This window comes from Pinus tabuliformis, chromosome 3_2, assembly GCF_031772625.1.
Source record: "Pinus tabuliformis cultivar Carrire ecotype Pingquan chromosome 3_2, CPIR1, whole genome shotgun sequence".
In the NCBI taxonomy this organism is placed as follows: Eukaryota; Viridiplantae; Streptophyta; class Pinopsida; order Pinales; family Pinaceae; genus Pinus; species Pinus tabuliformis.
The window spans coordinates 736466211-736490710 of NC_142302.1; the positions used below are offsets into that span (position 1 = coordinate 736466211).

Below are 24500 nucleotides of genomic sequence, written 5' to 3' on the forward strand. Positions count from 1 at the left end.
AAAAGCTGCTGATATTTTTCTATACGGAAACGTACCAAGCGTCCCGTCTCCAGTTCTTTTGATGCTGTTAAACCTGCGGTGTGATTTGCTATGATTGTTGTTCTGGCTGTCCTGCTGCCGCCAAGAATGCCACCGCCACTTTTGTTCTATCATCCAGCCCCCGTGGAGATTACTTCTGCCGTTACCGGTTTCTCCACTTATCCGGTACCTTGACCAGAAACCGTTATCAGCTAAGCTCGATCGGCTTCGGTTAAGTCCTTCTCTGCCAGCTGTGCACATGTTGTTTTAAGAATAGGGCAGTCCACCTCCTGCCAACACCTATCCCAAACTCTGTCCTGGTTGTCCACGCCGAAGTTTGCCAGATGGTCTGCCAACCCATTCGCTTTCCTTCTGATCGTTTGGAACACTAAGCCTCCCATTCCTTCCAGCAGCTCCGCGATACTCTCAGTGACCTTAGCCAGCCTCCAGTGGTTAATGGCTTTGCTAGCCTTGGTTCCTGCCTGAATGCGTTTGGCCGTAGAGATAACTAGTGAAGAATCCCCTTCCACAATTACATTGCCTCTTCGAATTATCTTAAGAATTCGCAGTCCCTCTTCGAGCGCAACAAATTCCATTTCGTTGTTTGTGCTCTCTCCTAGCGCCCTGCAATATATATGTAAAATTTCTCCATTCTGATTGAGAATTACGCCTCCTATACCTGCTTTACCTGGGTTCCCCCTTGAAGCTCCATCAAAATTCAGTTTTAGACCTCCGATCGGCGGACGTTGCCATCTTATGATTTGCGAGGAAGGTGGTGGCCTGTTCACCGACGTCGATGGATTGCTGGAGACCTCCAGATGAAAGCTCTTCAGGATGCGTAAGTCCTGAGCTGACGGTTTCTCATCCTGTTCTGCTTTACATTTTGTCTGAATAAGCTGTTGGATATTAGCTAGAATTGTTTCTTTAGCAAATTCTATATTTCTATGTTCATCTTGAAATGTTCTGCGATTACGCTCCTTCCATATAGTCCATAACATAAACCCTGGGACGCATTTCCATATGCTATTAACTCTTCGAGACTGTGAGAAGTTTTTTCTCCAATTGAGAATTGTTCCGTGAATGGATTCCCTGTCACGGTCAGATTCGCCGAGAATACTTTCCATCCAGTTCCACAGCTGGTTTGCCCACTCACAAGAGTTAAAAAGGTGATTCATAGTTTCCGCATCATTAGTGCACATTGGGCATCTTGAGGGTCCCCTGAAACCTTTTTTATACATATTTTCCCAGGTTAGAGTTTTCCTTCTCATCAGCAGCCACAGAAAAGTTCTGATTTTCGGCCAGAAGAGGTTGTCCCATACCTTGTTGCACCAGGGCACGACTTCAGGCTGCTCTTCCTTTTCTATTATGCTCCTGGCTTCTTTCAGGGAGAAATTTCCATTGCCATGCAGACCCCATCTCAGCTTGTCATTCTCTTCTGCTTTTCGAATCTTCCTTTTGAGAATTTTGTGATTCAAAAGCTGAATGTTCTCCCTTGTGTTCTCGTCAATGTCTGTGTTGAAGATCATCCACTCCCTCCAAATCGGATCTCTACTGTTAGGGTTCCAGTACTGGTTAACTCTGTGTTTACCTTCATTTTGATTTATCTGCTTCAGGAATGCAAGCTCTGGGGATTCCAATTTAGGGAGTTGCTGCCAGGCATCCTCCCAGAAAAGAGCCTGGCTTCCGTTCCTTATCTCCCAGAAACTGTGTTCCTGAACTATATTTCTGTTGTTTTTGGCATGGTTCCATATTGGCGAGCCAGCAGGGACGTCCTGAATTCTTATGAGGTCCTGATCATTATATTCCGGCAGGTACTTCTCCTTCCAATGTTTGGCCCAAGGTAAGCTTGTATCAGTTATCCATTTCCACCAGATTTTGGCCCCACAAATTCTGTTGACCACTAGGGGATCGGCTAGATTTAAACCACCTCTGTCCTTTGGTTTGCATAGTTTCTGCCATGCTACCAGAGACCATTTTTTCTTGTCTCCTTTTCCATTCCACAAAAAGGATCGATGTATTGTTCTCATCTGATCCATGATCCCCTTAGGAGCCGGGAGAATTGATAAAAGGTATTGAGGAATGGCCTGCAGGACAGCTTTAGTTAAAGTAAGCCTTCCTGCGAAATTTAGAGCTCTGTTAGTCCAGTGCTTGCATTTCCTTTCCATACTGGCAAGAACTTTTTCCCAATGAGCCTTCTGCCATGGTTTGAGAGTCAGAGGGGCTCCAAGATATTTCGAAGGAAGGGATCCAATTCTAAATCCTAGAAGTCGAGACAGGTGAATCTGGATTTCCTTATGAGTGTTGAAAAAGAAGATTGTGGACTTGGAGAAATTAATCTCCATACCCGAGGCGTTGCTGAACAAGTTGAGGATATCCCTGTAGGCTTGCACTTCTTTCACTGTGGGAACACCATGTAACATGGTGTCATCCACAAACTGTTGATGTGTTGTGGCTGGAATTGATCTGATAGGTTGAAGACCTTTAATATGGCCCTCTGCTTTTTTCTTGGCGATAATTCTGCTCAGGCCTTCCATGAGAATCACAAATAAAAAAGGGGATAGGGGGTCACCCTGTCTAATACCTCTCGAGGGAGAGAAGGGGACTGAAGGAGCGCCATTCACCAGGATAGAAAATCTTGGTGATTTAACTAGAGCCAGCACCCATTTTATCCATTGCCTGCTGAACCCGAACGCTTCTAATACTGCTTCCAGGTAGTTCCAGCTTACTTTGTCATATGCTTTAGATAGATCTAGTTGCATAAGCATTCCTGCTACTTTCCTTGACTGAAGTGAGTGAATCATCTCCTGTGCCATCAAGATGTTATCTAAAATTTGCCTGCCTTCAACGTAGCCAGATTGCTCCTGCGATATTATGCCCGGTAGTATTGACTTCAACCTGTTGGCAATGACCTTAGATATGATTTTGTAGATGACATTACATAATGCAATGGGTCTGAACTTTTCCGGTTTATTTGCTTCTTCAACCTTAGGTATGAGAGCAATGAAGGTAGAGTTCAAAGATTTCAAGATGGAACTAGATCGTCTGGAGTCTTCCACCACCTCCCAAACTTCCTGCTTGACAACGTGCCAGCAGGCCTTGTAGAAGTTGATGGTAAATCCATCCGGCCCTGGAGCTTTATCGTTGGGCATGCTCCTCACTGCTTCCTCAACTTCTTCCAGAGAGATTACTCTCCGAAGGGCCCAGTTTTGATCATCTGTGATAGATTTAGGAATGGCATTAGTAATTTCCTTTATAGCTTCCTCTCTATTGGTTCCCGGTTCTTGTGCTATGGAGCAGAAGTGGTCCGATAACAGAGCTGATATTTTAGTGTGATTCTTAAGGACCTCCCCTTCATTGTTTTTTAGTTCTAAGATCTTGTTTGTGCTTCTATAATCCATGGCCGACCTGTGAAAGAACTTAGCGTTCTGCTCCCCTTCTTTCAGCCATTGGATTCTCGACTTCTGTTTCCACAAAGTCTCTTCTTGCTTGCATCTGTTGTGCCACTGTTGAGTGAGCATTTTTTCTTGCTCAGAAGTTTCCTCGCTTCTGTTTCCTACTGTACCTTCCCATTGAATCTGTTCCAGGTTGTTTTCTATGATACTTTTCTCCTGAAAGATGTTTCCAAACACTGTTTTGTTCCACTCTTTTATTCTATTTTTAATGGTTTTTAGCTTTTTTTGGAGGTTGAACATTTTGGAACCTGTTTCTTCCACCGATTCCGACCACCACTGCTCAACCATCAATAGAAAGTTGCGATGGTCTAACCAAAACTTTTCGAATCTAAAGGGCTTATTCCTGGGGGTGCCCTGAAGTTCGACAATGAGTGAAATAGGCTAGTGATCTGAACCTCCACTTGGGAGGATATCCGATTCGACTATTATTCCATCCAATAATATGCTTTCTGAAATTAAAAAAGGATCAAGTCTGGAGGCTATTAATCTTTCGCCCCCCCTTCTGTTGTTCCAAGTGAATTTACCACTCTTAGGGTGAACATCCACCATCTTGGCACTATCAATAAAACTTGTGAAGGTATCTGCATCCCTGTTAAGTTTCCTTAGGCCTCCTTTCTTTTCCAGAAGGGTGGTAATCATGTTGAAATCCCCCCCCAGAATACATTTGGAATTAGGGTTTCTTTCTATGAGTCTAGAGATCGAAGATAGGAAACTTATTTTGTCTTCTAATAACTGAGGGATGTAAATGTTAATACATAAGAAGGATCTAGAATTACCTGTGGGTTGAACCTCCATCGCAATGAAATGTTTACTTGCCTCCGCTGATAAAATCTGGATTACCCTTGTGTCCCAAAACGTAGCCAGGCCTCCTTCACGACCTTGACTCTCGATCTCCAGGACTTCAAAATTTCTCCCCAGCTTGATGCGAATGCGTTCAATGCTGTCTCTGTTACATTTAGTCTCTTGTAGGAACAATATTTCCGGTTTGTATTTCTGCATTTTCCTCTTTAGAACTCTCTGCTTAGCCTGGCTGTTAAGCCCCCTTGCATTCCATGATACAATCTTCATGATAAAACAATTTATTGGAAGGACGGGAAGGCGCTTAGCACCTTCATCTTTCCTGCGTTACATAGCATCTCACCCAGCTCCTGCAGTACTTCTCCACTTGTTTTGCGGCCCCTGCGTCGTTTCTGCTTCGAACCTGAGGTTCTTCCCAGAAGGCTCTTGGTGTAGAGGCTACTGCCTTTGACTATTCCTAACTTCCTATTTTGTTTTTCTAGTTCAGCTTTTTGCCGTGCTATGAATAAATCATTAACCTTCTTGATTTCCTCATCCGGCGCTGTTTCAATTCCTTGAGTCCTCCAGCTTTCAGCAATAGCAGGGAGGTTTAGTCCTTCATAAGTTAGGGCCTCTTCCAGCTCTAGATCCTCACTCCCTCCTTCACTGGTAAGCATATCTGTTTCTTCTTCCATTTCTTCAGTTCTCTCTTGCATTTGGATTTCATTGTTGAAATCTCCTTCCTCAGTTTCTTTCCTGGTTGGTTCTTCCTTTCCTTCATGCCCTGCGTCCTCAGTCGATGTGTTGTGCTTATCCTCTGAATCCGTTTCAAGGTCTAGGACACCGAAAGAGTTGTTGAAGTTGTTTCTATTTGTGTTGCCTTTGTAAGCTCTTCTTCTGTTGGCTCTTTGTCTGTTCTTTGGTTTAATGAATGAGTCTTTGTCTTTGTTGTCTTGCACTGTTTCAGTTTCTGCCTCCTTCTTGTTCATCGGGCAGTCTCTTATTAGATGCCCATGCTCGTGGCATTTGCGACAACGAAAGGGTATCTGCTCATAGTCTATGGCCTGAAAGTATTCCTCATCCCTGTATTCTAGCCATAATCCTTCGTGCAGCGTGCCAGAGACATCCATTTCAACACAGATTCTGGCATAGGAGGTATATCTTTTCTGTAGTGTTGCCTCTGATGCCTTAATGAAGGTTCCCAGTTTGTCACCAATTTGTTTTAACGCATTCAAGCCCCAGTAGTCAATCGGGAGGGAGAACAGTCTGATCCAGACTGGGACTCGAGTGAAAGATTCCTTTTCTGGGACGAAGTTTGGCTTCCATGGTCTCATGTACAGACCCGCTGAAGCCAGAAAGTATGGACCACCATCGAATACTCGGTCTTTATCTTCTAGATTAGAAAACACTACCGTGAAAAAACCTTTTGCACCCAGATGAAGCTGAACATCCCCTCTCGGCTTCCATTGCTGTCTTATCCATTGGCACAGAGTTCTTTCTGATGGCCAAACTCCCATAAATTTACAGATAATGGCATGTTCCACCATATGTTCCCTATAAGCCTGGATCTCTGGGTCATTGATTATTACCCTCAGATTATCGTTCTTTTTGGGCTTGCAAGCTTTGTTAGTTGTGGGATTCTTGTTGGGGTTTGCGCTGGTTTCCCCCTCCTTCTCCGGTTGTCCCTCATCATTGTCTTTTTGCTCTTTGTCTTCTTCTGATTGTTCTCCCTTGTTCTTTGAAGAGTTGGGTATTGCGGCGGTTTTGTCTTTAGTATTTGTCCGGTCCTGCACCTCTTTGTTTCTGATTCCTGAGGTGTTATCTGTTTTGTCAGATTCTACTGGTTTTTTCTCCTTGTTCCTGCTGCCAGTTTGCTTATTGCTGTCCCTTCCTGATATTCTGACTCCTTCTTTCAGGTTTTGTCTCTGATTCTGCATGAGGATCTCCTTGAAAGTTGGGGTCCCACTGGACCCCTTTGCTTCCATCCAAACCGACAGTGCTTGCCCCTTTCGAAACAGTGCAGCCAATCTAGATCTGTGCGGTTCCAGCTCTGAGTCAAGATCTGTCCAGCCTGAAACCTAGTTCCAGAGTGCTCCTTCTAGAAAGATAATGTCCGCTTTCTATTATCACTACATTCTAGTTTAGTTTCTTTTTATGATGCTTCCCTTATAGCTACCATTTATTATTTAATAATTTTTATTTCAATTAAATTAGTTAATTATATCATGCCTATTAAATACATTTTATGATTATAAAGTGAGTCATATTTCACATGAAATATTTTATAGCATACCATTTATAAATATTTTTTAGAGAAATGGACATCCATACAAACCAAAAACATTTTTCTTAACTATAACCCATATTTTTATATTGTTAATAAACAAAATATTTGGCCCTCACTAGCTACACAGAATGTAGGCCGAGATTCACATCATAGAGATTTCCATAACATAACTCTTTCAGGTTTCATATAGTTACAACCCACACCACAACATTGGCATGAAATATATATATATATATATCTATATCTATATATATATATATATATATATATATATATATATATATATATATATATATATATATATATATATATATATATATATATATATATATATATATATATATATATATTTAAACTATAACCAATATTTTTATACTATTAATGAAAAATATTGTTGCTATGTCACTAGCTACACATAATGCAGCCCCATATAATATATGTAAAAATGGTATAATTCAAAATGATACAACTCAATATGGTAATTTAGGTGAAAATGATACATATGGTAATAAAAACTAATGAACGATTTACGAATGATGGTCTATGATTGAGTCTATGTGTGAAATGTCTATAGCTATGATAAATTTCACTTGCTACTACCAACTTGTTACTCATCATCATCACCATCGTCTATCATGATCATCACCATAATAATCATCATCAATGTCATCATTGTTTTCATCTACCTCAGTATCCTCTCCATCTACCTCATCATCATTGTCTTGAATGTTTGAACCATACCCAACATAATCTGGAATGATGTCAAGATCAACTCAATCTTCTCGAAGACTCGTCTTCTACCACAAAAACATTCAAAATGAAAATTTAATTATTTCATCTAATATTTAATATATATTTGTTATATCTCTAATATTACAACATATGAAGTGAGACCATAATCATATTGTATCATATCAAAGTGTAGATATATACCATAATAAAATTTCAATTAAGTTACAACTAATATGTCATCAGAATGATGTAAAACATGTGAAAAATCTAATTAAAGTTAGTGAATCATGAATGAGGATAGAGGATTGAAGTCTATCCACTACTTTCCAGAGGAGTGAGCAGGTGTAGCAACAAGAAGGGGCAAAGCGTCAATGATAGACATAGAAATTGGCCCTGGAGCAGCAATGCTTGGAAGGATTCTTCTTTTTACCATGTCGCTATAGAGACAGTTGATGTAGCACTCCCCTCCTAGGCTATTTTAAGAGATCTGGAGTAACTAAGCTCCCTAACTGCCCCTACAACTAGTGTAATAAAGTCTTGATGACAACATAAATATGGAAAAAGGTTACCAAATACATGGGTATAGAAGGAGGATTGAGTGGCTCATGGATGAGAAACATATTTGTGTTGGGCACCAGTTGGAGCTCAATTTTTTTTGTGAAATTTTTCTGAAATGATTAAGGTTTCCTTTTGATAATTAATGTAACTTGGGAAACTTGTTGCAAAATTTTCCTAGCCTTATAAATTTTTAATATGCTTTCTCAAATTATATGACATGAGAATCGAGAGATTCTCATTATGAACTTATCATTGTAATATGAAATTATAAAGCGGTGTGATTTCTACGCGCAGAGATAGACATATAGAAGCAAATAGAGAATGATAGAAAGGGAGAGCACTCGAATTGTGAATTAGTATCTATCATTAAATCTCAATCATTCATGGTGCCATACCTTTCTATTCACTAGCTTGTGTGTTGTGTAGTGTACTAGCCATTGCTAGGAAGATAGGGCCCTTCTTATTAGTAGCGTTCATTGGTTAGGAAAGTATTGTGTCTTTTTAATTTATTTCCTCTCAATTATAATTAATATGTGATTGTTGTTACCATTATTATTAGACCTTTTGATGCTTTAGTGATTGCAGAATCCTTACCTTTGTTGCATCAAGTTTTGCTTCCAATATATAATCACTTGTTGCATATAGATTTGATTTCATTATGGCATCTTCTTTAGCTTCTAATATGGCTTCCATTGTAGTGTCTTTTATTTTTTTTAATATTGCTTCTTGATTTTGTACCTGAATGTCTTCTTTATTTGTAAATTTAGGAAGGCCAAGATTGGCTTCTAATATTGCGTCCATTATTACATCTTTGTTTGTTACCTGAATTGTATTTTTGCTTCACAACTAATGCAAATTTTGGCTACTAGTATTACCTCAATTATTACTTCTTTATTTTCTACCTGAATGACTTATTTATTTTTCTTCTCAGGGAATCCCAAGTCTGGCCTTTGATATTGCTTCTAATATTAGTTGTTTATTTGCTACCTAAATTTATTTAGTCATTTCTTCTGAGGTTAAGCCATGTTTGGCTACTAGTATTTCTCCGATTATTACTTATTTGTTTACTACCTAACTGCCTCTTTTTTACCTTCCTAGGTAACGCCAAGTTTTACTTCCCAGATTGCTTCTAGTGTGCTTCTAGTTTAACATCCATTGTTGCTAAATTTCTTACTTCTAGAATTGGTTCCATGTTAGCCCTATTATTTTCTTCCTTTTAGTTTGAGGGTTTCCTTATGTTTAGTGAATGGGTTTGCTTCTCTTTTAGGTTCAGGGTTTGCTTCCTTTTAGTGTTGGTATTTTCTTCTTAATTAGCCTCCAATTTTTCTTCTTGTTCAACAACCAATTTAGCTTCCTATTTAGAGCCAATAATAGCTCCATGTATGGCTTCCAATTTAACATCTAATTTTACTTTCATTTAAGCGTCACATTCTACTTTCATTTTAAGAACTCATGATGCTTCCTTTATAGCTACTAACAACATTTTTTTAAACTATAACCAATATTTTATATTGTTAATAAATGGAATAGTTGGTCATGACTAGCTACACATAATGTAGGTCCAGATTCACATCATGGAGATTTCCATAGCATAGCCTTTTCAGGCTTCTTATAGTTACAAACCACACCACAACATTGGCATGAAATAAAAATATATTTTTTTAAACTATAACCAATATTATCATATTATTAATAAATAAAAATTTGGTCTACCACCAGCTACACATAATGTAGCCCCGTATAGTATATGTAAAAATTATATAATTCAAAATGATAAAATTCAATATGGTAATGTAGGTGAAAATGATATATATGATAATAAACATTAAAGGAGACATCATAACGATTTATCAACGATGATCCATGATGGAGTCTATATGATAAATGTCACTAGCTATAATAAATTTCACTAGCTACTCCCAACTTATTGCTCATCATCATCATCATATATATAATGATTATCACCATCATAATCATCATCAATGTCATCATCGTTGTGTTATACCTCGGTGTCCTCTCCATCTACCTCATCATCATTGTCTCGAATGTTTGAACCATACCCAACATAATCTGGAATGATATCAAGATCAACTCAATCCTCTGGAAGGCTCATGTTCTACCAAAAAACATTCGAAATGAAAATTTATTTATTTCATCTAATATTTAATATATATTTTTTGTTATTTCTAATATTACAGCATATGAAGCGAAACCATAATCATATTGCATGGTATCAAAGTGAAAATATATACCATAATAAAATTTCAATTAAGTTACAACTAAGATGTCATTACAGTGATGTAAAACATGCAAAAAAATCTATTTAAAGTTAGTAAATCATGGAGGAGGATAGAGGATCGAAATCTAGCAATTACTTTCCAGAGGAATGAGTAGGTGTAGCGACAAGAAAGGGACATGGGTCAATGATAGACATAGAAATTGGCCCTGGAACAACAATTCTTGCAATGATTTTTTTTTTAGCATGCCGCTTTGGAAAGGGGGGATGTAGTACTCCCCTTATAGGCTCTTATAAGAGCTCTGGAGCAACTATGCTCCCTAATTGTCCCTACAAATAGTGTACCAAAGGATTGAAGACAACCTGAATATGGAAAAAGGTTACCAAATACATGGGGATAGAAGGAGGGTGTAGTGGCTCAACAATGAGAAACATTTTTGTTTTGGGCCTCAATTTTTCTTTTCTTTTTGTGAAATTTTAGGGTTTCATATTTATAATTAATGTAATTTGGAAAATTTTCTATACAGTTTTCCTAACCTTGTAAATTTTTAATATGCATTTTCAAATTACATCATATGAGAATCGAGAGATTCGCGTTATGATGTTTCCATTGTAATATGAAATCATAAAGGGTTGTGCTTTCTATGCACGTAGATAGACATATAGAAACAAATAGAGAATGATAGAGAGGGAGATCACGGAAATTGTAAACTTATATGTATCATTAAATCTCAATCATTCATGGTGACATACCTTTCTACTGACTAGCTTGTGTGTTGTGTAGTGTACTAGCCCCTCTGTCCAGTGTATTGTACTAGCCCCTATCTGATGTGTACTATATTCTATTGAATATGAGGTGCAATTATTATGGAAGGACTTAAAAATGCCCAGAACTAAGAAAACTCAAACAACTGAGTTGGCTCAAGTTGAAAAGAAGGAACTATTAATAGCATAACTAGTTGATAGAAATAAAGAAATACTTATTTTAGAGGAATAAGTGCAGAGCTTACAAAAATAAATTAAAAATCATGTTTTTCCCATTATGGTTCGAACTAAATTAGATGAACCTTCAAAGAAATTAACAAAGGTCATGGAAAAGCTCAAAATTTCATAAGTTGAACTGAAGGAAACCCAAGATGATTTGGTCGTGGTAAGGTAGTAGTTGAATGTAAAGGAGAGTTAATAGCACATATTATATGAAAATAACAATCATCTTTCAAGAAAGTATAATGAAACTCAATATGAAATCAAAGAGTTGAAAACCAAGTTTGAAGGTAATATTTCTTTAATGGGAGATACACAACTGTTTTGAGGTGACATTATTGAAGAAGTTCATTTTATATGGGAGTATATTGTTATAACTCCACAATAAAATATTATGATAAGAGTATCATAAATGAGTATTGATTTCTACAAGAAATAAGTACAAAAAGAAGTACTCAAGTCCAAGGAGATAATTAATTATTTGAATGAAAAATATTCAACAAAATTAAGGGTGATAGTCACAATATTTTGGACCAAGCACACCAGTGATGTCATATTTTAACATGTGGAGGCATGGAAACTTGGGTGAAGGTCAAGACCGTGTCATGGGAATTCCACCAAAGTATTCATTCCATTCATCATAATCTTTGTTCAAGTTAAAGAAAGTGGCTAAGCGGATTACTGAATCAAATTTTTGCTGCAGAGGAGATCATGTGAGTTGTCAAATAAATGATGGAATTCCAAGCTAATGAACACCGATGAGGCTAATACCAAGGTAAAATGGTAAAATAGGATAATATTGGGAGACAATTAGCATGTATCAACCATTGTATTGAGTATATGTGAAGGAATAATATAAACTAATATCATGCACACTCAAAGTGATACCATAATGGTGGCGTTGAGGTCAAAAAAACCATGATGAATGTGCACCAAGAGTTGAACACCATAAAATACCACCAAAGGTATGATTGAGGAATGAAATAATTAGTGAAAATAACTCTTCGAGTAATAGGGTATGAGACAGGTATTTGTTGACGTGTATGCTATATGTTTTACATTTTCAAAGATAGGAAGGTCAAGTTTTGAAGATCAAAAGTTGTACATTAGCTCCCAACTATAATTAAAACTAACTATTACCCACACCCCAATTGAAAACTATTGGACACCTAATCCTCAATGGGTTAGTGTGGAAGCCGAATGGACAAAAGGTGTCCAAGAGACCTTGGGATGTGGAACCTAACGGTCAAACAATGTACTATAAATGTATATCAGTTGTTAATAAAAATGTATTGTCATGTTTTATCTTTCATATTGTTCTTCTTGCCCATGTGTGTTTAACATGGTATTAGAGTAGGCGTATTCCTACCCTACATAATTATTTTGAACCACTTGTTTTATGGCCTTTATGCGTAGATCATTTCTGCCATCAATTCTGCATCTCATGAATATTTTCTCCTGAATATTTTATCAGCTAAATTTTAGTTGCAATCTTTCATTTCTCGAGCACCATTTTTATGTGCTGCTCCTACTTTGCTTTGACATATAATAATGTTGTTGACCATTTTTTATAATCACCTGCATGTAACGCTGCGCTGCCCCTGACGTTGTTTCATATAATCAGTTGTTCATAATATTCCTGTATTATCCTCTGCGCTGCTCACCTCTACATAACCTTTGTCTGACATTGCCTGCGTTTTGTCTACCATATTCCATTTATACTAAACTACTCCCTCCACTGTCACTGCCATGTCTAGACACTATTTACCTACGCTGTCTAAACTTTCCATGAGCGTTTCACAAAAAAAAAATGTGGCCCTGTACGTTAACATACCTATCCGCTCTATGGTATTCGCTCTTTCTCCTCACATCACCACACTCCAGGTTGATACCGTGCTGCCTCTGCCTAAGATTTAACGCTGGTCTGCTCCATTACTCGTGTAATATCGCTCAACTCTTCCAATGTTTAACACTGTGTATACCCAATACACCTCTACTCCAAGGAAACTGTTGTTTTCTGAGAGTGCTTTTGAAGTTACTAAGTGGAGAGTTCTAGACATTGTGAAGTGCCAGACCTTGGTTTGAGCTGTACATGCATGCTTGCTCTATGCCGGTTGCGACCAGTGTTTCAACAGGCAGCCCTGAGGTACTGCTTCCTCCATTTAATAATGGTTTGAACAAATCTCTATTGGTCAGCTAGGCTCCCGCACTTCACATACATATTGAGAAGCATGTTTTCGTAGAAATCTGTCTACGCTAAATCTAGTCTGATTGATGTGAGCATGGATAAGTTTGCTCTCTGCCAAATATTTTTTCTGAATACAAGTTTGAAATATTGAAACATATGTAGGATAGTCCACTAGGCTAATCATACGATTGAATATACCCAATGCCTCATTCAAATGGTTCTGTTTACAAAGTGTTGAATGATGGTGCAAATAGTGTGTTTGGAGGATAACAACGGTAGACATTTTCCTACCATATAGTTGAACGATGCCTTTGTGGTTGCTGGTATTATATAACGTTGGTATTACATTGTATTTACAGTCACCATACACTGCCCCACTCATGTTGGTCCCACATCTTCCTCCTTGTGTACAGGCGCAGAGAGAATTTCAAGCCTCCCTTTACAATCTTGTACTACGCCATCACAATCTCGGAAGTAACCAGGTTCAATCTAACAAACCATAGATAGCTGATTACCAGAGACCTCTTTGGACACGATGCAAGGATTCCAGGTTTGAATTTTCTGTAAGAAATTGACTTCCTGAATCTCAGGAATTACAAGTCGCAACCTTATTGGCGATCTTTTTATGGGAAAATGCTTTTGGAGGTCCTGAATAAGATCCAGAGCCTGTTGATTTGAAATTTTTTGAGGATCTACAACAAAATGGACTTTATACATTAGGCATTCAATCATGTTGATTGTATATGGCCGATCAGTCTCAGGGTTGATTGTCTTCTCCATCACAATTGTTGCAATGTCACGAAACTGGCTTGATAACTGAGATTCTCTCTCCTTTCCCACAATTTCGATATCACCTTTGTTAAGAACCTCCAACCATATATTTTCATGATCATCTGTTCCAAAAGATTTTATCAAGTCCTTAGATTTTGCCAGACTTCCTTTGGAGACATTTGAATACACTGTATGAGACTGCAGCACCTCATCCAAATCCTTCTCTACTCCTAACCACCATGAGAGCACTTTATTCTTGTAAGAAACAATTTCAAAATGCATTTCTTGTTTCTTCAAGCAAACTACGGCCACGTTCGTTAATCTTTTTTGCCCAACGGGCTGTACTATTGTCTTTGACATTTCCAATGGCTGGTGTGGACAAAATTATATGCGGCTTCCTCCAATCCCTTCTGTTTATGCAGGATGACTCACCTGAAACAATTGTTGAAGAGAATTCCACTGCGGAGAGGCTAGATGAGGTAAGTGAATGATATTCAATTATTCGAGATAAAATGGGAATTTTCCCTGGTTTTTAAAAGCTACAGTTGCTTGTAGTCATCTGAATGTTATCATCAACCAGAGTTATCGACCGAGAAGACTACCTGAACAAGAAACTCCGAAGGGCTGCAACGTATTTAGATTAGAAGGTCGGCCAAACCGAAAATCATTAGGGACAAAATATGAGCCCTCTACCAATGTTGTGAAGGAAGTTCGTCCTTGAACCTTGGGTGTAAAATTGATAAAATACACTGTATTTATTGAATATATATCTGTGTAAAGACTGCATCCTTGCTGATATATATTTCTGAGTGTAAAAACAAGTATTTTATTTGTTGTAGCATTTTAGTTTCCTTGTATATGAATGCAACCAACCATCGTTGTGTTTGGATTTGGAGAATAAGTAGTGTTAAAATCTAGCCTTTGATTCATTCCTCAAGGAATAATCTCATTTGATTGTTGTAGTTTTCTGAGAGAACAAAATTTGAGAATACGTTGTAATGACATTGGTTCATAGTTGGCTTAGAGTGTAAGTTTAACATTAGAGAAAATGGCCAGAATCAATGAAGTATTAGAGTTCCTCAAAACTCTCATATTCTCTACTACTCATGATACATTAAAAGTCAGCAAAGTTTCTCTCACAGAGATTCAGGTCTATCTACAAAATGCACAGGAAAAGATCGTTTTTTTGTAGCTTGAATCTCACCTACAACAAGAAGAATTAAAAAAGAGGAGTCATTCTAAACATGTTTATGTTCAGAACATTGAGACTGCAACCCATCAGAAGCAACTGAATAATGTTACAGTTGGTTCAGATTTACTACCCAATAAAGCAGCAGTTGTACATGCAGATGCAGAAACTCCATCTGCACTTCCCAAGCCCATCATCAGACCTTTGGAATAGCTTGTCCACAACAAGCATAGAACTGGTCTTGGATATGACAAGGATTTGTCCTTTCATATTCCAGACTACTCAAAGCGCATTCAGTTTCAGAGTGCTGGATTCATTCATGACAATTCACTGCCAACTGTTTCAGATGCTGCCCCTCTTCCACAGCAACAACAACAACAAAAGATTGTGAAATGCCAACGCTATGACCGAGTTGGCCATTTGAAAGATCACTGTTTTGATCTTCATCCATGTAAGCACTATCATAAAACCAGCCATTCTTCAAACAGATGCTTCAGAAACAAACATCCTACAAGAACAAAGATTCATCTTAGATGGATCGCTTCTTCGTAATGGGCATCAACATCTAAGAAGATATTCAAATCACATGTCAAAACTTGTTCTAGAGTATTTAAGAGACTGGAAATTGAGTTTTCTCCATCATCTCACCTTGTATCTGATAGGGGGGAAATGATGGTCATCTACAATCTTCAAAGTCACATCAAGCAAGCCTGAGCCACATTCTGCCACACCAGTTTCAGAGTTGTAGCCAGAGACAAAGATGCCCATGAACATGCCTTCAGTTGGTAATCTGGGACACTTCCTCTAGTAGAAGACTACAGCTTCTTGCCAGTTTTGAAAGAATTCCAGGAACAAAATTGAGAGCACTTCCTCTAGCAGAGGACTCTAGCTTCTTGCCAGTTTTGGAAGAGTTCCAGGAATTGCATTAAGCATTCAAGAGTTGCTAGTCATCCTTAAACCATCACATGTTGAGACTTTCCTATTCAGGTTGAAGTTCTCCCTTTTATACGAGGTGAGACCTCCCTTTATTGGTTGAAGGTTTCCCTCTTCAAAACAATAGGAGCACTTCCTCTCACAAAAGACTTCAGCTTCTTGCCATTTTTGGAAGAGTTCCAGGAACTGCATTAAGCATCCCAGTGTTGGTGGTAATCCTTAAACCATCGCCCTTTATACCAACATTTCAGAGAGCACATTCAGCCTAGTGCTGCCATGCATTTTTGCACATTTTGTATTACAATGCTCTTCTTGGACTTATACATAACTCTTCGGATTAAGGGGGGCAATGTTGGACACCTAATCCTCAATGGGTTAGTGTGGAAGCCAAATTGAGAAAAGGAGTCCAAGAGAACTTGGGATGTGGAACCCAACGGTCAAACAATGTACTATAAATGTATATCAGTTGTTAATAAAAATGTATTGTCATGTTTTATCTTTCATATTGTTCTTGCTGCCCATGTGTGTTTAACAAAAACTATAAGAATTATATTTATGATTATTTTAATGTTTATATATTTTAATTTATGTTTGTGATGTTATAAATTATTTTACTTTATGTAAAATAGTATACCTTGTTCATTCTTTTCTTTTCTTTTTACTTCTAATATTTATGATAGAATTTATGTTTTATATTATAATATATATAAATGCATTTTAAAGAAATTATTTAAATATTATTTTTCTAATTTTTTAATCCAACTTTTACCATTTTTTATTATTATAATAATTAGCTAATTAACATAATATATAATTATTATTTAAGATGTATAGAAATAATGTTTTTAAATACTTTGATTGACTAGGTTTCAGTTATTGTTTAAATATGTTTACATATGAATAAAATTTGAATGATCAAGTAACTAAAAAAATATTTTTTTAATTAAAATTGATAAACACAGGCAACTCTCCTACATCCTAAATTATCTCATTTTTCTAGTAATACTAATAAAGATTATTTCATTGATTCCCCACTTTTGTTTATAACATATCTAAGTTTATAAAATAGTAAAAACTAAAAAATGGAAATAGTTCATATTCTGAATATGGTTAGGAAAACATGAAGTCTAAGTAAGTTGTTTAGTTTTTATAAACATAGCATGAAGAACACTAAAACTCTCAGAAGGTTATAAAAAGGGACATATTGTAGGTGAATTCAACATTGCAAAGTAGAGATTGTTGTGCACAGAATTTCAAGAGATATCATTCATGCCTCTCCCCACCATTGTGTGTGTTACTATTGGCTGAACTCCATTTTGAAATATCAATGCAACTTTTATTATAAAAAAAAGAAGAAGAGGTTTTCCCACTAAGAGTTGCAGTTGGCATGCTCATGAGAGAAAATAGAGAAATCATAGATGAAAAGGAACTTTCCTTCCAAAATGAAAAATGTTTGCAGTTGGCATGCTTCAGAGTGAAAATAGAGAAATCAGAAGTGAAAATGAACTTTCTTTCCAAGATTAAAAATGCTTTAAAAAAAGAAAAATTAGAGGTGAAAAAGGAACTTTCCTTCCAAAATTCCCAAAATGTGTCTATGCATTGATAGTACTATATTATACATTTCAGCTCCTATATAGCCTCACACTACATATTGGCCATGTTATGGAAAACAAATTCCTATTGTAGTTTTATGGATACTGGCTTTCAAATTCTAGGTCACAAGAGACGTTGTTCTACAAATCTTGGTTGAAATACTTGAAATCTGATCTAATTGAATATTGGTTTGTACACATATTTGTAGTATGGTTATTGAAAAACAAATAATGTGAAAATAATTTAGGTTTCTTAGTTCCATCTTCTTCCTTAAGCTTTGTCCCTGGTTAAATTACAACTACTGCAACAACTCTCTCAACAACTCTCATAGCTAAATTACACATACCTTTCAAATTCAATAAACTTCTCAAATTTTCATATAATATTCCAGCAGCATTAGCATCCCCTGATCCACAAGTGTATACAGGGACGCTCAATTATAATATCCCTGTACAAAATAACATCATGGGCATGAAGTTCTTATTCTCCTAAATTAAATCATCATTAATATAAATTATGTCAAATAGTTTAAATACATCAGCAACTCTAATTGAGGAAAATGTGTGAGTTTTCGTTATAAATAGGCAATTAGACTTTAGAATAAAAGAAGATTATTGGAAGAAGACTATTATGGCAGGTAGCCAGCAAAAGACTATTTGGCCTTAGTTGCCATCCAAGGAAAACTATTATGGTAGGTAGCTTGGAAAGGACTATTTGGCCTTAGTTACCATCCACCCCTTCTCAAAATATTTTTTAGATTGTATCTGCTAAGGTTTTTAGATTGTATCTGCTAAGGACTTTTGAGCAATTGCTTTGTGTTAGTAACTGTGTCACTGTGTTTTAATAACATATTTCGATCAGCTCACACATTTTAAGGAAAATATGAGGGGAAGAAAAAAATCATAAAATATTATCTAAAATAATAAAAATATGAGTGGATGTTTTAAATTACCCACTTGATATGTTTTAGTTATATTTGTTATATAAATTTGTTAATTTAAAAATTTATAAACATGTATTTAAATATATTTATAGACATTAATTTGTGTTAATTTTAATGAGATATAGATAAAGTCACATATGAAGGTTAACTTTTTTTTGGTTTCTCTTGGTTTCAAAAATGGTTGTCATTGTTGGTGGATCAATTTCGTCATGATTGACTTCAATGAACTTGTAAAAAGTGGTACTAAGTCTTCAAATTAGTATGGGAGTGAATGACAACATGAACCAACATTGCTACACAATCATGATAATAAAAGGTTTTAGCTATAAACAAAGAGTAATGGATGTGGATCTTTTGTGTGTGTCAAGATATTGAATTTTCAATTATAAAATTTTATCACTTTTAAACTTACATTAATATTAAAGATATTATCTTAGCTTTTATTATTTAAATTTAGCAAACTACCTTTAATAATTAATTAAAGAACTTATCTATTATTTTATGCCTGAGATAAATTTCAATAAAAAAGTTAACTCTCAAAAAATTAAGTATATATATTTTAATAATATTAATCATAATTTACTATTCATCTTTATTTTTAATTATTTTTTTAATTTAAAAATATATATTTATTTATTTATAAACCACTATTATTATTTCAAATTAAAATACAAATTTTATATTCGTTATATTCGTTCACATTTCAGTTCTACATCGCCCAGCCTCGAAACACATCTATTATCTCCTCTCGCACTCCTCTACGATGAAATCGGGGTAGTTAACACGCGAAAAGAGTCGAATGGTCTCCTGGGATTACCCGGAAGCGATGCTGAGTCAAACATTCCTGCTCCTTCAGGAGATCCCCTACGCTCATCGATTCAACATAATCATTCAATAAGTGGAAGAACCCCGGCCATATACTTCCATTCCTAGCGCTCTCCAATAGACTCTGTTGGACTCTGTTACATGCATGATGTTTGAAACGATCTATTCTGAGGTCCCAAGATTGAACGCTAAAATATCTTTGAGCCACGGCAATTTCTATGAACAAAGACACGCTTCCGTGTGCTCTAGGAACAAAGACTCCCTTCATAGTACATGCTACAATTAATCTGAATTCAATTCCATATTCAGATTTATTCACCACTTCAGATCTTGAAATTCGGCTCCGCCTCACATCCCGTTCTCCGTCATGTATTTATAGACTATGCCCCTTTGTGAGTATTGTATATTAATGAAATAGTTTATGTGCACTTGCAAATCAGCCCTACACCGTAATGTATTTATAGACTATGACCCTTTGTGAGTGTTGTATATGCATGAAATAGTTTATGTGCAATTGCAAATCAGCCCTACACAGCATTTCTGCCATAATTTTTGTTATGTCCAACCAATAGCTAGGAACCATCTAACGTTATTCAGCATCCGATCCTTTCGGCGATACCCGATTAAGGGCATAAAAGTTGTCATTCCTGACACATCGTTTTTGCAGTAAACTGATAATGTCATTGCCCATGAAGATGAAAATCAGTATGTCTGTTATTGTAGATGCTGCTATTCTCTGCTGTATGTATGTATGTCTGTTATTGTTGTTAAATGAAGTCTCCGCCACTTGCAGGCAAATGCATGGGATTACTGATAAAAGAATGAATGTTCATTCTTCCGTTGAAGTGGCAGTAGCAGTAGAAGGTTTAGCTCTATGGCAACCACTTGCAGACGGTATTGTTGGCTCGTCGTTCGAAGCTGGGTTAGCAGAAAAATCTTGCGGGCCTCATCACGACAAAAATGTTCCATGTCCACCAAGTCTTCGAACAGAGAAGTTCAAGATGGACGTGAATGGCACGGCAGAGATAACCAGGAATCATCAAACCCAGGGCACTACTATATACTATATACCATATATTGTGATCTTTTGCATGTTCTAGTTCGTCCTAGGATATATTTTGATCTTTGTAGTATTTTCTTTCATGTTCCGATACATCTCTTACCTATCCCGCAACCAAATATAATTTTGTTTTCTTTTGATTATAGTCGATTATTTGTTGGAATAATCTAGGCACACACCATTCCTTTTAAATATAAGTGGAAAGAGGATTGAGTTGCAAACAAATTTTTTCTGCTAACACAACGCATATTTGTGTTGGGAAACGGATCTCTACTTCTATGTCCTATACTAAAAATTTAGAGAATATTCTCATTCCCCAAAAATTTAGAGAATATTCTCATTCCCCGATGTCTATAAAAGTTAAAAGTTAAGTGGCAAGTTGTATTATAATGCTAGGTTAATTATTAAGTTGAATAGTTCATTATTAATATAATAATAATAATAATATGATTTGACTGCTAAGTCTACAAAAGCATACATACTCTACCCCCCATGGTTTTTAACCTATGACCTCTTAAGAGGAAACACATGCTCTTAACCATTAGGCCCACTCAAGGTGTATTATGAATGATTAGTTCAACTCTTTTATTTAAAAATGAAAATAAATAAAAATAAAGTAAAAATGGACATGATTAAAGAAAAATAATCATTTCAATGTTGATTCTTTTGGGTATTTAGAAATTTGCTTTTCTATATATTTATGCCAAAAGACCTACTTATTTTGGAGTGGGAGGTAAAAAATTTACTGTTTGTTCAATAATAAATGATACATTGACCACTCCAAATTAAAAATATCAAATATGCTTTTTGTTTTGTAAAAATTAAAATAAAGGACCGACATCAAACTAGAAACATAGTGTTCATCATGAGTTTAATCATTGTTCCATTTTTTTATTTTCTATTTTTAATATGATTTTAAATATTTTTTGTTGTGACAAGTCTCTAGATAGTTTCTAGTAATAAACTATATATACATGTGTGATATTCCATATTTAAAATGCGACCACATATTCTCTAAAAACACTACAACGAAATAGGTCATTAGTGCCAGAAATAGCATCATAATTGAGTGTTTTTTAGCATGTCACTACTACATAAAGGACTATTTTAAGACAATATTTGACACAATTTTTGGGTAAATTGTTTTAACTTAAGACAAAAAAAAACTTCTTTATTGTCTAAAATATTGTCTTCAAGGGGTGTCTCAAAAATTATTTTAAAGATTATCGTCTTAAAAAATATTGTCTTACAAATTAGTCCTAAAAACTATTGTCTTGATTATTGTTTTAAAAAATATTTTTTGTATAGAGACAATATATAACACAAGAATTATTGTCTCTTAGGAAGCAATTTTATTTGTGTCTCTCTAGGGACAACACTGGCATTAGAGACAATATGTATTTAATACTAGCTATTGTCTCTCTAGAGACAATAATTTTTTTATTTAAATATCTCTTTCCTCTCCTTAGAGAAAATATAAAACAATGAATCCAAAAATATCTCACCATTGAAATAAATCAATATAAAAAACATTTAATTAAAAATTAACTACAAAATTATTGATTAATTCATGTTAGTGCACAGTGGAATTGAACAACCAACCTCCTGCTTGTAAGGCACACACTCTTCCATTGAGCTAGCACACTTTAAAGAATGATTAATTGTTAAATATCTAGTGCTTAAGCTAGTACATATGTCGTGAAAGCATGTAATGATGAATGTAGCAAATCAGGCATCGTAAATGTCCATCCTACCTATGGTTTGTTGATATCACGTAGCTAGGGTACTCCTTTGGGGGAAAATATAAAGTTTGAATTGTAATATGCTACAATGCCTATGTTCAGAGGGAAAACCTGTAGATTATAGAGGGAACCCTAACAATTACATAAATTCTCTCATGTATACAACTAATGAGATGGATGAATATGTAATGGGTCTTAATGCTGAGCCTGTGGAAATTTCTAAGGATTTTACGAACGAGGATGAGAGACCTGAGACTGCTAGTCTATGGAATATTAGTTTTGATATGGCTTCTTCTAAAGATTGTTTTGTGGTAGGTGTTTTTCTGGTTTCTGCTGCGGGCACTCATCATCATTTTTCGTTCAAATTGGAGTTTTAATGTACCAACATTGTGGCTGAGTATGAATCCATGATGTTGGGTCTTAAGACTGCTAGGAAGATAGGAATGAAAATGTTGAAGATTGTGGGTGATTCCCAGCTATATATCAATCAGGTGAAAAAACAATGTCAAGCTAAGCATCCAATATTGACGTAGTACGGAAATAAAGTATAGAATCTATTCTATTTCTACATCAATATATATATCTATGTCATCAGTCATGAGTACACAATATCCTTGTGCAATAGCTCAACCACATCTCCCATGCTAGCTGCATAAGAAATATGATGGTTGAGTGAAAAAGCCGCATGGAATAAATCAAAGGTGTGTCATGGATACATCATGTATACACAGTACATCACGAGAGGACTACAAATTTGAATCTAGCCCTCTCTCTCAAGAGGATGATTTTTCAGTATCTACTACAAGTGATATTCGTATCTATATCCCATGCCTCATAGGGTAATCTGTATGGCTGCCCTCACTCTCATAACTCTAGCACTGCTCACTCTCTATGACGTCGCTGACCTCTTCTTGCCTTACATGCTAGCCTCCTTATATCACCTTAGACCAGTCTATAGGCTCTCCTTATCTCTCCTTAGCTAGATAATATTTGTGTCCTTAGCTACTAGCATTCTACCCAATAGAGCTATATTCGCTTCATAGTGTTTCATGGCCTAAATTGGTTGTATCTCTACTACACCTATGCCACAATCACAAGATCTATGGCCACCTGTGTGGGTGTGTATCAATGTGATCTCAATCACCATCTAAAAAATTAATCTTTGTTGCATCCTATCTTAACAACTTGGCCAAAAAATTTTCAACTGCGTCCTCTAATTGAACTTGTCAGAAGTAGGGTGCAGCATTGAAATCCATTAAGTAGACTGGTAATAACAATTGACCTTGACTGATCAACATCAGGCACACAAGTATTTTTTTTCAAATGTTTAAATCTTTATTTATTACTCTGTTGTGGCGACTCCATAAACCTGGTAGATCATCAAAAGAGAAATATTTTGTCTATGATCTATGAGAAATTTTCCTCCCACGTATAAGATAGTAAGACATTTAGGCAAGGAAAACTATTATAGAATATAAAAAATTTACAACCCACATCTAGAATTTATGTCCTTAGCTATTGTCACACCATCACTGATAATCTTCAAAGAACCATACTTGCTTTCCAAAACAACATTTCTGCCCTTTGATCCAAGGGTGAGTTTGATAAGATCAGAAAGCTTGTTGACACCTGAATGTAAGAAAATTTGAAAATATTTTCAGTAGATACACAATGAAATGTTATAATATATGTCATACCAAACCTACATACAAACCACACATTAACATCAAATGTATATGGACAAAGAAATATCTACCACTGTGAAGCTTTATGTGAAAAGAACCTTCCTTTAGATGGACTTTTTTTCTCTGACCTGCATTTTTTTTTTGCTAACCCATCTTGGTTGAAGTACAAATCCTTTGCCATAGCTCTTGGATTGACTACCCACTCTCTCCTACGTAATCTTGTCGTTTTCATTTTTCTTAATAAATTGAAGGAGATGGGTGAAAAAACTACAAGAGAATACAATTGTCTAGCATTTTTGTCAAATATTGCACCCAACTTCCTCTCCTTTCCAATGTTACCCATGTAGAAAAAAGTGGCAACTATTGTCATACTACCCATATCATAGGCCATCTTCCCTTATTCTGAATAGAGAATTACAATATCTTCATATTAGTTATTATTTCACAAACATGAATGCCAAAGTAACAAAAAACGCCTGTAACTAACAAACTAAATAGCTATTAAGACTTCTAGCAAAAAAATCATG

At 36.0% G+C, this 24500-nt stretch overlaps 1 protein-coding gene and 1 pseudogene across 1 annotated transcript; both read right to left on the reverse strand.

Annotated features, from left to right (window-relative positions):
• Positions 1–230: 230 nt before the first annotated feature.
• Positions 231–4538, reverse strand: LOC149182717 (uncharacterized). The gene is made up of 2 exons (XM_089414644.1): positions 4311–4538; positions 231–3746 (listed from the first exon to the last, which is right to left on the reverse strand). Exons 1-2 carry the CDS (start codon positions 4536–4538, stop codon positions 231–233), a joined length of 3744 nt encoding a protein of 1247 aa, XP_089270770.1.
• Positions 4539–13610: 9072 nt separating this feature from the next.
• On the reverse strand, positions 13611–14363 carry LOC149182718 (uncharacterized; annotated as a pseudogene).
• Between the last annotated feature and the right edge of the window lie 10137 nt (positions 14364–24500).